The sequence below is a fragment of the Dromiciops gliroides genome, chromosome 3 (genome assembly GCF_019393635.1).
Source record: "Dromiciops gliroides isolate mDroGli1 chromosome 3, mDroGli1.pri, whole genome shotgun sequence".
In the NCBI taxonomy this organism is placed as follows: Eukaryota; Metazoa; Chordata; class Mammalia; order Microbiotheria; family Microbiotheriidae; genus Dromiciops; species Dromiciops gliroides.
Window position 1 is genome coordinate 577,428,364 of NC_057863.1, and position 17,982 is coordinate 577,446,345.

General features: G+C 34.9%; 1 protein-coding gene across 3 annotated transcripts in view; it reads left to right on the plus strand.

Annotated features, from left to right (window-relative positions):
* The window catches only part of TRPC4 (transient receptor potential cation channel subfamily C member 4), a 260,284-nt gene extending 249,366 nt beyond the window's left edge, over positions 1-10,918 (plus strand). For all 3 annotated transcript variants that reach the window (XM_043998714.1, XM_043998713.1, XM_043998715.1), the window contains exons 9-11: positions 4,653-4,694; positions 4,820-4,909; positions 8,643-10,918. In XM_043998714.1, coding sequence (XP_043854649.1) covers positions 4,653-4,694; positions 4,820-4,909; positions 8,643-9,359 — 849 coding nt within the window. In that variant the 3' untranslated portion in view covers positions 9,360-10,918. The remainder of the gene's footprint in view (positions 1-4,652; positions 4,695-4,819; positions 4,910-8,642) is intronic.
* Positions 10,919-17,982: the final 7,064 nt, after the last annotated feature.

Consider the following 17,982-nt stretch of genomic DNA (forward strand, 5'->3'; position numbering starts at 1 on the left):
TTGACTTGATGGGACAAAACATCGCAAAAATTAATTATACCTAAGAGAAAAAATTGGGAAGTGAGTCAGCGTTGACAATTAGAGGGATCAAGGAAGATTTCACAGAGGAAGTGACAGCTGAGTTCAGCCTAGAAGGAGGACAAGGATTCTGAAAATCATTGATGAGGAGGGAATTAATTCCAGGAGTAAGAATCCACAAAGGTAAGAGATAGAATATTGATCTTAGCAAAATGGCTACTAATCCAGAAAACATCCTTAACTGTATTATTTCATGCTTTAAAATATGTTGATCACAAAATTTGGGGGCCAAAGGGCTTTTACCCCATCTCTTAGCAAGCCCACATTTAAACCTTCCCAGGTTTATAACAAACTATGTTGCCTTTAAAGAATTTTGGAGAAGGAAAATACAGAAATGAATCCATGTCAGCAGAAGGTAATGCTTGGTAGGTCTCCCTTAACTAAATTTCCATGCATTTAATAATGGTAGCTGAATTTGAATAAGGAACTTAAAGGTTTTAAAAGCACTTTATACATCAAATGAGAAAATAATTATGGAGTGTGTAGAACAGTGCCTGACAACATAAATGTTAGCTATTATCAATATTATTAGTTATTATTATACACCACCTATATATAGGTGGTAGTATTGTATTTTTGTTTGTTTTGTTTTGTTTTGTTTTTTGTATTTTTTTGTAGGGCAGTGAGGATTAAGTGACTTGCCCAGGGTCACATAGCTAGTAAGTGTCAAGTATCTGAGGTCAGATTTGAACTAAGGGCCTCCTGAATCCAGGGCTGGTGCTTTATCCACTGTGCCACCTAGCTGCCCCCATTTGTCGTAGTATTATCCCCATTTTATAGATGAAGAAACTGAGGCTAAGAGAACTCAACTTCCCCCGAGTCACACAGTTAGCAAATATCAGAGGGAAGATTTGAACTTTGGTCTTCCTAACTGTAAATCCAGTGCTTTATCCACTGAACTGAGCTGGATCATGGACTTACTGAGGAATCAAACACAAGCATTCTCTCAAATCAAATTGTTAGTGTTCTTGTCATATGCATTTTATCTATAAAGCCAGTAATTACTTTATTGTTGTTCATTATAATATTTGTTCTTTGCCAGTCAGCCAGACAACAAGCATTTATTAAGTGTTTACTATATACTATATACACTATACCAAGTACTGAGGCTATAAATACAAGCACATAGTAAGTTCCTTTGGGGAGCTTATTGGAGGAATACCATCCATAAGAGTGAAGCAGTGAAGGGCCTGGAAGGGGTAGGGAATGACTAAAGTGAGAGTATCAAGATCCTTCCTGGGCCCTTTCCCAAATGGAGATTGCTGGAAGAACTGCCCAATGGGACAAGAAACTCACAGGAGCTGAGGCATGTTGGTTAAGTCTAGAGAATGTGGGCAATTAAAGATGCAAGACTAGAGGTCAGTAGAGAAGTTAGAGCTGGTTTAATAGAACTGAGAATCATCAGCATTAAGATAGTTGGGAATGGATGCAATCACTATGCAAGAATATAGAGGGAAGAATAGAAGAGGGACAAGGACTGAGCCATGGAAACCATTTATGGTGAGTGGGAATCATCTTCATGAAGATCCAGGCAAGACTGAGAAGGAGCATCCAGACAGATAGGAAGAAGCTGGAAAGCTTAATGTCATGAAAACCTACAAACAAGAGAATATCCAGGAAAAGAGAGTCACTGAGAGTGTCAGAGGCTGCAGAGTAGTCAAGAGTGAGAAAGGACCGTTGGATTGACCATATAATTTATCCCTGCAACATGCTGTAAAACAGAGCTTCTTAGACTTTTTCTACTCATGACCCCTTTTGTCTGAAAAAATTTTACATGACTCTGGGTATATACGTATATAAAATAGGTATACAAATCAAACATTTACTACCAAATTTTTATGACTCCCACATTATTACATGACCCCATGTGGGGTCTCAACCCACAGTTTAGGTTGCTTGAAAATATGGTTTACTTTACTTTCAATGTCTTCAGCCTTCTTCAGCATCATATGAATATTTGCTGTAACTGCCTAATATCAATAGCCTAGGGACCTTTCCTTACTTCATTTTACTAGTTTATCTCCTCCATTTAATATCTAGACAGTAGAAAGGGCTGCTTAACCTTTTTGGTGTGTCAGACTCCTTTGGCAGTCTGATAAAGCCTACACACCTCTTCTCAAAATAATTTTTGTTACCTACATTCATAATTGAAGGAAATGCTCTTGGTTTTTAGCAAACCTTAGTGAAAATAAGAATATATTTTTTCTCCATTCAAGTTCACAGATACTTAGGCAGTCTGTGGATTTCAGATTATGAAATCTTGACCTAGATTGATAATCTTCATTTCCCTATAAGTGGCCTTGACCAGGCCTTTCTGACATAAAGTTGAAGAAAATTGCTTCAACAACCAATATGAATAGTTATAAGGCTATGGTGGAAATAATTTTTAAATGCCATTGTAAATATGGCTTTTCATGAGAAGTGAGTAAAATCTGCTTTAATATTTAAAAGACTATTTCAAAATGTTAATAAAATGGTTTTAAAGCATGTGCCAGAGAATTTAGCCATTCTCATGATCCCTCCCCATTTACATTACTAATAAATGGCAATAAATCCACCTTTTCATTATGTAACAATAAAGCCTTAACTAGGAATTTTATTTTCATATGGGTCAAAATAGTTGATGGGAAGGGGCATTGGCAACACAGCAAAGATTGGTTGTTACTTAGAGACCTCTTTCATTCTCAGTTTCTTTATCTGTAAAACGAGCTGATTAGACTAGATGACTTCTAAGGTCCCATCCAGTTGGATCCCCTATCATGTGAGAAGAATAAAACTTCTTTCTACATTAAATTCACCTTTTCTATGGAAAAGTATAATTATGTGTGTGTGTATATATATGTATATATATAATCTTAAATAGGCCCATAAATATATATAAACATATATGTATGTTATAATGTAGAATGGATACATGTTTTCAGGTGGATATGCACATACATGAATATCATGTCTATATATGTATGTACACACAAGCCCACATGCATAAATGTGTACGTATAAATATATAAATATGCATTTCAGCATTGTACATGTATATACATATGCATGCAGTGGGTATATACCTATACATGTACATGTGCATGTATATGTATATATGAGTGTGTGTGTATGTGTGTGTATATGTATATATATATATATACACACCAATGAAGAGAAGAAAAAAATATGTATATATATCTTTTCTCTTCATTGACATATAAACTCCTTGAAGCCACAGATTGGGGGTTTTTTGTGTTTCTTTGTATTCCCAGCACTTAGCATGGTACGAATACTTTTTAATTAAGCGACCTTTATTTGCAAGAATTGAGTAATAGAACTTGGTATAAAATTAGAGTTATTGTGGTTCTTCAAATTTAACTTGACAAGTAAATCTGGAAGGATCAAGTCCTTTGCCTATTTACACCAAGTACTATTGCTTATGGCATTACTAATTGATTTGGGGCCATCTCATTAAGAGTCCAATAACTCCATCTGGTGGCTCATTTTTAAACACTGCATACTCAATTTACTCAAATTGGTTCTGAATTTATGTGGGCCTTATAGAAGTTATTATCTTTAAAACTCCAGTTTCAGACTGCTTTGGGTTCTAAGTACTCTTAGCACATTTTAAAATCCATGAATTTCATGACAAATTGAATGCTGTTCAAAATAATTAGTGGCTTTCACTCATATGCATTTAGCAAGCCAGATCCTGTCCCATCTGTTCCTTAGAATTATACTAATCATCCTGAATCACAAATGCGTTTTTCATGGCCAGTGGAGAATCATATCCAGCCATTCCACTCAAGGGAATAAAATGTGTATCTTGTGACTATTTTATTGAAGTATGAATCCATGATTGTTCATGTACTTAGTTCTTACTAGAATTCTATTTTACCTGCTTTCACCAGCTTAGTATGAGGAATTAAAACAAAAACAAAACCTTGCTAAAATCAAAATCTTCTTTATTATTAGGAAAATAGGTGGTCATTACTCAATTACAAATGTATAGTCAGAATATTTGAAATGAGTGTTGTCCTGTTTTTTTTTTTAATTCTGTAACCTAAATGTCATTCCTTTTTAAAATGTTTTTGTAAGTATAACAATGTTAATAAGCTTATCTCAGTCTTTGGGTATAACTCCCTCCCTATATTATTATAGGTATTGCCCAATTCCTTCAGTATCTTAAGAAGACATTATCTGGATCATCATGTTTTTACATTGTTAACTCTTTTAAAAGCTCTATCATCAGGGCTTCCCTATCTGGCTTGGTTTCCTATGTTTATGAATAGTTGGGCTTTTTTCTAATCTGTGACTCCCTTTTTGTTCTTGTGAACATGATAATAAATGTTTGCTACTTTCTGTCATCTATTATTCTTTATCCATTATCATCTATTAAATAAACAATGCTTCTTTTATTTTCCTACAGCTCTAACATATTTAAAGAAGTTGTCTCTATTCTAGCTTTCAGTTTTTATTTTATTTCTTGTCTTGGTGCTTATGTTCCTTTACCATTGATCATTTCTCTGTCCTCTTAAAAATCTTGTAAAAAAGCTATGTGAGAAATAAGCAAATGTCTCTTTCCTTTTCAGAGGAGGGCAGCTGATAATTTAAGAAGACATCATCAGTACCAGGTGAGTGACTTACTATAGCTGTATGTTAATTGAAGGGTTTGCAATATTTTTTTTTCAATGGGGACTTCAAGCAGAAACCACAACTGGCTATTTAATATTGGCACTATTGTTGTTAAATATCTTAGGAAGTTATGAGGAACTTGGTGAAGAGATATGTTGCAGCCATGATTAGAGATGCTAAAACTGAAGAAGGCCTTACAGAGGAAAACTTTAAGGTAACCATTTCTATATTCACCAAACGCAAGGGAAACTGAATTCTTTTATTCACCGGACAAAACATGATATGTCCTAATTTTCATAAAATAAGAGCCTGAAATGCAACTAAATCCTTTGTGTCCCATCAGCCTTGAAAGTCTTCATATTTTCAAATGGAAGACTGCCAAAATAATAATAAAGAATAAGTTACATTCTGGATCCCATTTACTGAAATTTAATTACTACCACTTCTCAAAACACTTAAAATACTCACAATACAGAGTGTCTCATGGGGTTCTGATCTGTTTTACTCCAGGTAAAACATCAAGATATTTATTTTCCAAATAAACTCAAATTTATTTTCTCAGACCTGAAATATTGTTATTGAGCACACAATCAAGTCTTCTCTTTATGTGCATACTAAGTGCTTAATAAATATTTGTTGATTGATTGACTTCCCCTAAAGCACTGTATGTAGTAGGTTGTATTAAGAAGGGTAAGGAGGGTGCCTTTAAGAAGTTTTATATGTTGAAGGAAATGGAACAAAGACAGGAAAACATAGGTGTAATCAACAAAACATTTATTAAAGAACTATTGGCAAAAAGAGTTAGAATCCCATCTAAGGTGGGAAAATAATACATGTGAAGAACTGCAAGTGAAAACCTATGAGTCATGAGTAAGAAATTTACTTAACTGAACAGAGAACCTGACTTGGGATGTACTGGGATATGGAAAACATTCAGTAGACAGATGGTCAAGTAGACCCTAAATCATTGGCAGAATTTAGTACTAGACTGTAAGGGGAAAATTAAAGTGAGAGATTAAAGACCACATGAAGATAATAAACCTGGGGACCAAAAGAATAAAAATTAACATTGATGACAACTTGGCAAGGATTGGACTTTAAATTACACTTTAAACAAGATTTGCTTTAGATGAATGTGTATGATCTATACAAACTTTGAAAACATTTTGAGAAATTATGAACCTACAAGTGATTTAATAAGAAATCAACATTGGAAAATAAGATTTTGAAATCTCCTCCATATGGGGTAATATTGTACTGAGAACCTTCTCAAGAGAAGGGGAGGGGGACAATGGAGGAGCTAAAGAATCCTAAGTACCTGATTGGCCTTTTCATATTCATTTTTTTTCCTAAAGTAAAGAGATGATCATATGTCTCATTAATCTCAATAGCATAGGCCCACAAATTTTGGGAGAGGAAAGGGACCTTGGGGTTTAAACAAACTAACATCTTCATTTTGCAGATTAGGAAACTGAGCCACCAAGAGATAAAGTGACTTACCAATTTTCACAGTTTTCATGAGAGCACAGAGTTACTACAAAACAACACACTAGAACTGAAGACATTTCTAAACATTACAAAATTACATGGTTCCATAGTGATTAGAGCTGGGAATCAGGAAGACCTAAGTCTGAATTCTACCTTGGATAGTTTTTAACTGTATAACCCTGGGCAAGTCATGTTGGTATTGTTGTGATTATCAAAGGAGGAAATGTATGGAAAGCCTTAAAGGCTTTGCAAGCTTAAAAATTTTGTTTGTTAACTGTGACCCTCTAAGCCTTCCAACCTTGCTCCACCCATACTCCCTGAGGACCAGGTGTTTTACATTTCACTCCTTCCCCTACCCCCAGGGTTCTTCAATACTCTTAAGAAGGTTTGGGGTCATGTAGTCTCTGCCCCTGGCCCAAGTTCTCAATGGTCCTACCCCTCAATTTTAGAGGGCCCCTGCATTCCACTTTCATCTAATTATTTAACAACTGGATTATCTTTTACAAAGGAATATTTATTTCCAAAGCATAATGAAAGCAAACATAGGAACATACCTCTCAGTGCTTCCAGAGTATAGTTCTCTTTCCCCCATCACCTCAGGCTCTGGGGAGGGTGTGGGGATTAGGTTAACAGTTTAGCTCAGTTTTTAAATAGCAGTAGGTTCCAAGTCCAAAGCACCTTGCTAATCATGTGTTTAGGGACCCTGGCTTCTCATCAGATTCCCCTATGGGCTAGCTTCCAGACCAACCGAGAATCTTCAGCTCCAAAGTGCTGTAAGAATATTTTTTGACTGACTAGGGCTAATTTTGGGGTAATAATCTGACTGGGGTACTTAATCTGGGACTGTTGACTCACTGGCTATCTGACTGCTATCAATTTAATGTGGGCTGTTTATAAAGTTCCACCACACTGCTCCACTCCCAAAATTGATAAGCAAAAGATTAAGAAGCATCTTAACTAAATAATCAAAGCAGAGTTTATTTATGAGATACTATTTAAACATAAAAATACAGGGAAATAAAATGTACAACCTGACTGCGTTTTGGAGCATCTCTTTCCACCTGCTGTGCCTGGAACTTTTTTTTAATACAATAAGGGCTGTTGCCACCTCTTGCCTTAGGGTATGTTCCATTTTCACTGCTCAGCTCCTTTCTTCTAACTCCAAACCCCATTCACTTTGTCAATCCCCCCTGCATCTAACTTTCCTCTCCGCACTGCCACAGCTGAACCCCTGTGTTTCTCTCTCACCGACCTCTCCTTCCCTTCTCCTAGTGCTCCTTTTGTTCTCTTAATCTTCTGGCCTCTCCCAAACTCTGTACATCTGCCTCTTGCTCTAGTCCTTTAGCCTTCTCCTGCATCTTTCTCTGTTCCCTTAATCTTGTCAGTCCCCCTTTCTCACCAACCTCTCAGCGTCTCTAGTCTCCGGAGTCCTCCTTAATCTTGTCCACCCCCCTTCCACTGTCTAACTCTCCAGTTTATATATTGTCCTTCTCTCCACTCAAATCTTAGGGCTTTTTGTGCCCCCCCACACACCAAACTAATCCACCAGCCAGGGCTGCGGCTGGGGGGATGGGACCTTGAGTGTCTCGTGGGTACTACACCCAGGGGTCCAGAGGCCTGTGTCCCCTGCTGTGCACCCAGGGACCTCTGCATGGGCTATGCCAGAGGCTGGCCTGGACAAGCCCGAGATCTCTTGGATAGATCCTCTTAGGGTGGAGGGGGCTGGGGCTCCCCCCCCCCCAGCTGTTTGACCTGGTGTTTCAGCCCACGGGGCTTTTTGGCTCAGCTGAGGAGGAAAAAAAACCTGAGGCCTACGGCTTTCTAATCTCAGCCCAAAGGTAGGGTCCCCAAATCAAAATAAATTTCCACAGTCCAGATGGCCTGAACTCCCAAGTCCAGTGACTCCATCTCTTGTACCTAGAATTGATAAGGATGAACAAAACATAGCAAGAACCTCAATGCCACTTTTCCTGGGACTGCAGAGTCTAAGAAGGAGGGAAAAGTGACTCTTCCTTGTCCAGATTATTGTATGGGTGCCCCTATGGTGAATGAGACACCACTATAAATAATGGGAGACTTTCCCAGTCAGGTAGTTTTAAGGATGTAGGCAGTTCCAACTAAGTGGCCAATGGAAGGAGGCTGTTCCTATCCACATGGTAGGCCAACCTAAGATATCTTCTGCCACCAGTATTTGGAATGGATACCTCAATCTCAGGTGTTCTAGATAGACATGTTGCTTTAGATGTGCTACATATATCAATGTCAGCAATGATAGTAATGATGATTGCTAGGATTTCTGATTTTGATAAAAATAGCATCTAACTTCCTGACAATGGATATAAACATCCCAGTCTCAATTGTGAAATGAATCCAAATTATTTCTCACATTTCTTCATGCAAATCTCAAACTGATTCTATCCCCCTCCCTCTTTTTATTTTTCTTCCTCCAATGACTTTAGGAGCTCAAACAAGACATTTCTAGCTTCCGTTTTGAAGTCCTAGGATTGCTGAAAGGAAGCAAGCTTGCTTCTATACGATCTTCAAAAATTATGAAGGAGCCTCCACTGGAGACCGATGAGAAAAGTGACAGTGAAGGGAGTGACAAGACAAAGAAAAAGAATTTCAGCCTCTTTGATATAACTAGCATGATTCATCCACGGTCAGCAGCTATTGCTTCAGAAAGACATAATGTGAGTAATGGTGCCGCCCTGATGGTTCATGAAATCCCCAAAGAAAAGCAGAAGAAAGTGAACTTTGTGACAGATGTCAAACACTTTGGGCTCTTTCATAAGCGCTCCAAACCACACTCTGCTGAGGCAAACACCAACCAGATCTTCTCGGTTTCAGAGGAAGTTTCACGTCAACAGGCTGATGAAGACCTTGGGAAACATTTTCAACTGGAAGCGAGAGGACTGGCCATCAAAGGTGAACAGAGCATCCTGGGTCTCAGTGAACAGTGCATGTTAGCAGACACAAAAAGAAGGAACAGAGAGACTTTGAATTTAGACTTTGATGAGAGCCTTTGCACCTTGGAATCAGAGAAGTTGGTGGTAGAAGACACTGTTCCTATAATACCAAAGGACATGCATGCCAAGGAAGAGGCCAGTGCTAAAGACTGTGAGTTAAAAATCACAGAAACAGTGATACATGAAGACTATGTAACAACAAGATTGTGATACTTGAAGCAGGAAAAGTATAGAAATATATGTGTATATACATTTTTTTTCCTAGTGTTTGGGGTGGGATGTTTAAAATCTCTATTCTCAAATGATAGCATTTATCTACTGTGTCACATTATCTTGTACCATGAATAAGTAAGGGAAAGGCAATAGAACACCTTTCTGTTTTGTAGCCTGCTTTTGCTTTCACAATTTGATTTACATTTTTAAATAAATTAAAGCAACTTGTATTCTTGTACTGTTGCAATAATCCACAGACACTTTTTAAATCTTTTTTTTCCGATTAAAATGCATCTTCTCTCATATAGTTATTGATTCCAACAATACATATTTTTATATGTAAAATAATGCAGGTAACTTTAAAATATACTACATTTTAATTTCTTAAAGATAATTACTTACTATGACCTTTCCTCTAAATCCTGAAATTTCAAAAATAAATTTAAAACTTAGATGTTCAAATGATTAAGCATAAATATGAACAACTTTAGTACATTTTCTGCAACAATTTAGTGGGTTATAATTTAATTTTTTAAAGAAACATTTCATCTCTTCTTTGTTATAATTATTTTGAAAATAACTCTTCATGGAAAAGTGTTCACAATTAATTTGCAGAATTCTTAGGCTTTTGCCAATGTTTCCTTTCAATGAGTAAAAGAAATGTCTGCGCCTTGAGGATTTCTTAATAACTATTTCTTTCAAAAGATTCAATCAGAAAAACAGTTACCAGTCCAAGAAATTTTTTTTCCCCTAATTACATTACCTGTGTAATATTCAAGGTCTTGTACATGTGACTCATTGTAGAATAGCTATACTTAATAAAAAATATTTTTCCTGAATGCCAGAAAAGAATGATATTCTGTTAGAAATATTTTCTGTATCATAAGTAAATTTCTTTGATACACATAGAAATGAATAAGGAGAACTTTTTATAAAATATTAATTTTTCAAATGCAGTTTTCTAGGGCTTTTGTCTACCAATACAATGTAGAAATGCAGTATTTAAGCTAGCTGTTAAGGTTAATATTTTATGAAAAGTTTAAGAAATCTAAAGGCTTTTTGCTCAGTATTTCCAGGACACAGTCATTTTATGCAATGAACTTAAGCACAGTCAAAAATACAACATTTAAAATTAAAAAGTAGAATTATTGCCTCAAAATAAATATTTTAAAATTAAGCCATATTTTCACTTTGTAATTAGTTACAATTTCAAGCCCTTAAAAATAATTTCATTGTACACTTAAAAGGGGTTCAGGGATCTCTCTCTCTCTGTTTGTCTCTCTCCTTTTCTCTCTCCCTCTTTCTCTCTCTCTTCCCCCTCCCTCTCTTCTTTACCAAATTGCTACATAGTTTGCTTTCAAGATGGTTTCCTCATTACTAACTCATTATATTCTTATTCAGATACCCTAATACATAATGCACATGGTCATTGATCCACATAATGAAGGGTTTTCATCTGCTTTTCACAGTACAGGTGTCTTCTTCAACTCTAAATTACATACTTTGTATTTGACTCCTTAAACCAGCCTTGGAAATAGGTTTATTGAAGAATAACTTGTAATCATCCCACTTAAATTGAAAAAGTATTTGAATGACTTTTTCCATTTTATTAGCAGAATCACAGTCCATGGTATGAAGCTTTGTGTGCACTAATATTTACCATAAAAGATGATTTCATAAGAATTTGAGATTCAGGTTTTGAATATCATCCAGGTTGTGTGTGTGTATGTTCATAAAAGTAGACACCTACTAACTTAAAAAAATAAAAAATAAAAAGAGGCAATTATATATTTTGTTGGGACAGGACAGACATCCAACCCACTTATTCCCCACAAACTAAAATTCCTGAAAAAAAATTTGCAAAGTCATTTATCAGTGACATATTACTTTACATTTTTTAATAGTTTGTAACTTGTTAACAGAAATGAAAACTTTCCTCAAATATTAACTTTAATCCTTTGGTAATATTGTCCACTGTATATAACTTGGGTTTTGGTGCATTTTTGTGTCATTTTCATTTACTTCACTTTGTTATTGTACATATTCTTTTATTTCTTCTGTCTTTTCTTTCCATCTTTTACATACGCCTTCTAGTGTTTCTCTGAATTCTTCACAAGTATCATTCCTTATGAGACAGTACCATCCCATTACATTCATAAACCATAGCTTGATTCAGAGGATGCCTGAAAAAAACTGTGGTCTATCTAGATATGGAGATATTCTTGAACCACAAGGAATGATGAATGTGAAAAATGAAGATAAACATACAAATTAATAAATCAACAAACATTTATTAAGCCCTTCCTATGTAAGCAGATATTACATGAAATGAACAGAGAAGGAGGGTGGGGTATCATATGACACAGTGAAGAACAGGTAATAGAGGTCCAACCTTACATCTTGCTGGTTGTGTGACTGTGGACAAGTCATTTAACCTCTAAATGACCCCAAGACACTCTCTAAGACCTGTAAATTATGGAATAGATGAGAAAATGCATTGGTAGCAAGAATTTCTTCACTGAGTTGGGGAGAGGAGGGAAAAAATAAAACAATGAAGTGCACTGAAAACTGAGCTATCTCTTTGAGTTTTAAAAGATAGAGTTCTTGGGTTTTTGTTTTTTTTCTTGTGGGAAAATCTACAATTTTTTTTTCTACATGGGTTCTTTTTAGACAGTGAAACCTATAGCCAAATCCCTTTAGTTCAGTCAAATATATATGAGTCTAAGCCTCCACATGAATCAAATCCAATGATAAAGACTGATTGCTAGCAACTTAAAATCTGCAAAAAATCCAAAGTACCAAAGTTGACATCAGCAGCCATACTCAATGACCTTTTGGCAATACTTCTCAAGCTATTATTTTACAACCTGTCACAGTGTTATGAAAGAAAGACATTTTCTCCCTTCTTGAAAATTTATAATGTACAAATGTTGAAGAGAATGGTATAATATTTATCAAAAGGTAACAAAGTTGGTAGAAAAATCAGTTTTGATTTTGAAAACCTGCTATACAAATGTACTTAAATGACACCTGCCTCCCAGAGTTGTTGTGATGATCTAATGAGATACCATCTGTAAAATGCCTTGAAAACATTAAAGCACTATGTATATACTAGCTATCATTACTCACTTAACATGATAGATATATTTGTGGAAAAAATGTGTATTAATAAAGTCATATTTGTACATTGTTAGAGTAGTCACGTGCTTTTAGGAAAACTGGTCACTATAGGGTAAATATTAATAGCTGAGTTTATGCATTTTAGGTGACAATTTTATACATCAAATTTTCTTAAAGTAAAATGTACCTCTAGTGTCTGACTTTTGAGATCCTGAAAAAATATACGCTTCATACATATGGAATCTAAAAAAATGACACAGAAACTTTTATAATCAAACAGAGCAAGGATGCATATTAGCCAGAAATGTGCAATGGACCTTTGGATAATGCTTTTTCACCTGCTAAAATGAACATGTCTAAGGATCAAAAAGAACTTACCACAACCAACACTTAGCATAGTTCCCAGTATATAGTATGCACTTATTAAATGCTTATTGAATACAAGAGTTTCTGTCAATCTTCCTAATAAGCAAGGCTGATATTTCAGCTTATATGAAAATGACAAGTCACTAGGAATCAATTATTTCAATAATCATATAATATAATTATTAATATCAATGCTCAGTTAGTAACAGAACACAATTTTTTCACATTTAGAAGGGAGCTCAGTGGCTATCTCGTCTACCACTTCCTAAAAAAGCATACTGCCTCTACTATACAGTACCTGACAAGTGGTCATTCAGACTCTCCTTGAAAACTGCTCATAAGAGGAAATAGACCTTCTAAGGGAACCAAATCCATGCTTGGATAATCTAACAATAAATGTGTTTTCTCCAGGAAGAACCTTTCAAATACTTGAATACTGCTATTATGTCTCACCTAAGTCTTCTTTTCTCCAGATGAAACATCCCTAATTATTTCCAAATGATCTTGACACAGAATTAACTTAAGGTCTTTTGTCACCCTAGTTCTCATCTCTTATAAACTCCAATTTATCCATTTCCTAAAATGTGGCATCCAGAAATAAATATAATCTACCAGATTTGATCTGATCAAGGCTGGATACTGTAAAACTGTTGCATCCTTCTTCCTTGATGGTATGCCTCTCAATGCAGCCCTTTATTACTTAGTCCCTTTCTACCTTTCCTGTTTTCTTACACTCTCTGCCATGTACTCTTCAATCCAGTGACACTGGACTTCTGGCTGTTCCATGAACAAGACATTCCATCTCTCAGTTCCAGGCATTGTTTCTGTCTATTCCAGACTTGGAACACTCTCCTGCCTCAGTTCCACCAACAGATTTCCCTGGCTTCTTTTAAGACCAACTAAAATCCTATCTTTTGCTGGAATTATTCCCAAACCCCTCATTTCTAGCACCTTCCCTCTATTAGTTATTTCCCATTTATCTTTGTAAGCATTTGCTTGTATATTGTTTCCCCTATTAGATTGCAATTTCCTTGAAGGCAAGCACTCTCTTCCCTCTTTTTTGTATCCCAATTACTTAACACAATGCCTGGCACATAGTTGGCTCTTGATAAATGCTAATTGAATGACTGAAGACTGTAGAAAGACTGAAACCTTTCTAATCCTAAACACTTTGTCTCACTTATTTCAGCCAAAAATTGAATTGGCTTTTTAAAATGAACTATTTCTCTAGCCCTACCTCCGCTATCTTCTATTTGTGAAATTGACTTTTTGAATTCTCCTATAAGACTTTCCATCTATTAGATTCACCTCAATATTCTAAGCCATGAGTCAGCAAACTATAGGAAGTAGGCAAAATTTTATCACACTGCCTGTTTTCATACTTTTCAATATAAGGAATATGGGCTAGGGGCCATAATCTATTGATCCCTTTCGAGATTGTTTCTAGACTTTCAGATCTTAACTCTATAACTCAATGTGTTAGTGTTCTCTGTACCACATGTATATTTGATAAGCATACAGTCTATACCTTTATCTAAGCCTTTGATAAAAATGTTATGTATCTCAGGACCATGCACAGATTCCTGGGACACTAAACTTTAAATATCTTTCCATGTTGATGTTACTGACAAAAGTTTGGATATGAGCATCCAATCAGTTCCAAATCTATTTAATTACAGTATAATCTTATCAAATTTTTAATATATTTTTTCAAGAACAAATTTTGGCAAATGCTTTTTAAAACATCTAGATAAGTTATAGCATTTCCTTCATCAATCAGTCTAGGAACTCTATCAAAATAAAAAATAAGGTTAGTTTGATGTAATCTCCTGTTTATGAAGTCACCATTTCTCTTCCTGGGCTTTAACTAAAGGGCATTCCCTTTAATAATATCATCTAAAATTCTCTCAGCAACATAAAATCAAAGCTTGACAGCTTGAAAAGTTTTCTGAGGTCAGTTAGTCCAAGCCTCTCACCTTATAGTAGAGGAAACTAAGGACCAGGGAAGTTCACTGACTTGCCCAAGGTCACAAAGGAAGGGTCACATATGGAATTTGAACTTAGGTCCTCTGATTCTAGAGGCAGTGTTCTTTCTATTTTACCACAGGAATCAGTATCACTTGTTGACACTTTCCTGACTCAATATACTTCCCTTTTTGAAAATCAAGACTTTTCTAATCATGTAACACTAATCATATTCTTTCAGAGTTCTTTCAATAATCATCAAAAATAGCTCAGCAATCATGTGTCAGATCTTTCAGTATCCTGGGATATACATCATCTGAAACTAGTAAATTGATTTCATCGAGGGGAATTATGTTCTTTCTTTACGTATTTCTCTATTTACTTTAGGTTTTAACTCCCTATTAACCATTTCTGTTCTGCCCAATACAAAGATAATTTCCCTTAGCAGAGAAAATAGGAGCAAAATCAATCCTGCCCTGTCTCTATTGGTTGTTATCATCATGCCGTCCAGCTAGGAGATAGTGATGTAACTTCTTTTGATTCCCATTTCCTTATTATGAGCCTAAAAACCTGAAAACAAAAAATCAACTTCATGATCCAGACTTCTAGTGAGAGCCATGTGTGTTTGTATAATCTGTGTAAAAAAATGAATAGAAAAAGGAAAGAAAAAAGATAAACTAAAACAGAAAATATGGCAGTGGAAAGAACATTAGATTGAAGTGATCTGGGCCAAGAATTAATAGATGTAAATTGTTTTAAGACCAGGTTTAGATTGATAATGAGTAAGGAAGAACATATTCCAGAGGAAAGCTATAGCTGTACATTACCCAGGAGGGAGAAGGATGTGAATCCTGTGTAGGAAGTACAATTCCTCTAGAATGATATAAGCTTATTGAAAACAAGAAATGTTTAAATTTTGTTTTTTTATTCCCAGCATGTCTACTGTAGTATCTTGTAACAGCATGGTTAACTAAAAAGATATGTGTATATTAATGTATGTGTATATATCTATATCTACATCTATGTATGTATATATATATATGTATATATATATATAAACACACACACATACATTTGATTAACACCAAATTTAAGAGATGTAACCTTAATCAATTTTTAAAAAAGATAAATATAGCAATAGAATAATTATAAGATATTTTAATATGCTTCATTAAGGGTTAAATATAACAGAAAAATAAATAAGAAGGAAAACAAAAGAGATTTTTTTTCCCAGAAAATAAATTAGAAGTCATGATGACTTCTGAATGAGATTTTAAGAATTTACATAAATCTCAATACTAATGATACATTTCTGAAATGAAATTCTATACCAGGACACAAAAATATAAGTATAAAAACAAAACAAAACCATATAAAAATAATAAAAAATAAAATAAAAAGAATAAAATAAAGAATAAATAAATAAAATATGAATCCAAAAGCAGAAATAGTAATTGCATGAATGAAACATTTTAAGTGCTAATTACATTCCTAAATACTGGGGATTGAAATAGAAAAGCCAGATAGTCATTATTCTCAAAGAATTTATAATCTCTTGTGTGGGTGGGGAAATCAGAGATAACACATATAGCAGGTCTTAGCTGCAAGTCAGAAAGGAAAACCCAGTAGTCCTTAGGCCCCAGCAGATGGTAATGCATCTTCTTTAGTATCTTTATCACTGGTAAAATTAAATCCATCTGATAGTATTAAGGACTTTAGTAGAGAGAATTCTCTTTTTTTGAATCTTGAGGAATTGTGACTGCTAAGGATGCTGCAGTACCTTCAGAGGCAGTAGTTGGGTTACCTTTAGATAAGGGTTGCTCCTCTGAAAAATGGCTGCAGGGACTGAGCTGAAGCAGAAGCTAGCCTAGGAGGAAATATTTGCTTGAGCTTACCTTTACTTTGTTGGTAGTTAGCCAGTGATTGTTGAGGCAAATAGAATATGGATAATTTCTCCACAAGAGATCCGTTTTCTCCACTTATTCTTCTAATAATGACTAGAGTACCTGTTCATTTGAAATCCAGGCTCAGGCACTACTGTTATTCCAGGGCTTTGGGTATATAGTTCTTGACTGTCTTTACCCCCCTTTACCTAAGGGGAAGTGGTCATAAATGTGATGGCAGTGGTGTGACTTTCCCGGCAAAATACTCCTCCTGTCTTTTCCTCAGGGTGTCTTGCTGTTCTAGCCAGTATAAGTTGCCTGTCTGGTTGGTGGGAGTCCATGTGCAGACATTGTGGGGGTGCAAGGAAAATGGTGGGGCCACTTCTCCACAGATGTTACTTCTTTAGACAATGACATTAAAACAAGGATGGAAGGATTACAGGTGAGATGAGGATAGATATTATCGATGAAAGGAAAACAGAAACCAGGAAAACTATAGAGTACACTTCCCTCATTGCCATTACCTCTTAGAATCTGAGAATTAAACCCATACTTTACAATTTCACAATCAAATTAATCATCAAGGAAGAGAACATAAAATATACAGTGTAAAATGAAAATTAAGTAAAATATCCCAAAAAATAAGTCAAAGAAAACTATAAAGATGTCAAAAAGTACTATATGTATAAGATAGTCTACCTAACTATTCCTCCAATAAGAATTAATCAGGAGAATAAAGTATATACCTGAAAACAAACTTTAACAAAATAAAGAGAATTTATGAACTATGCACAATAAAAATACTCCAAAATAAAGACATTGACAATACCAAAATACACACAAAGAAATCTTGAAAATTATAGGAGAAATAAAGACTATTGAATCAGTAAATAAAATTAAGAACTGTTTTAAAGACTAACAATTGACATGTCATTAGGTAATGATTCAAAAAAAGAGGACAATGAAATTACTGATTTTAAAAAAATAAATAAGGTAAATCCATGGTAAATCGACAAGAAATAGAATTATCAGAAATTATAATTTATCTATACTGCCAATTTATTGTTTCTATATAAAAATAGAAAATGCCTAAATTAACAAAATAAGAAATAGAGATCTTAAAAGTAAATCTAAGAAAAAAATCAGAAAGGTTTAAATGAATTGAAAATGGCAGGGGGGGCGGGGGGGGGGTGAGTTGATCTCAGTCCAAATGGATTTACAAGTGATTTCTAACAAATGTTTAAAGAAAAATTAATAACTATTCTATAAATATATTGTAAATAACT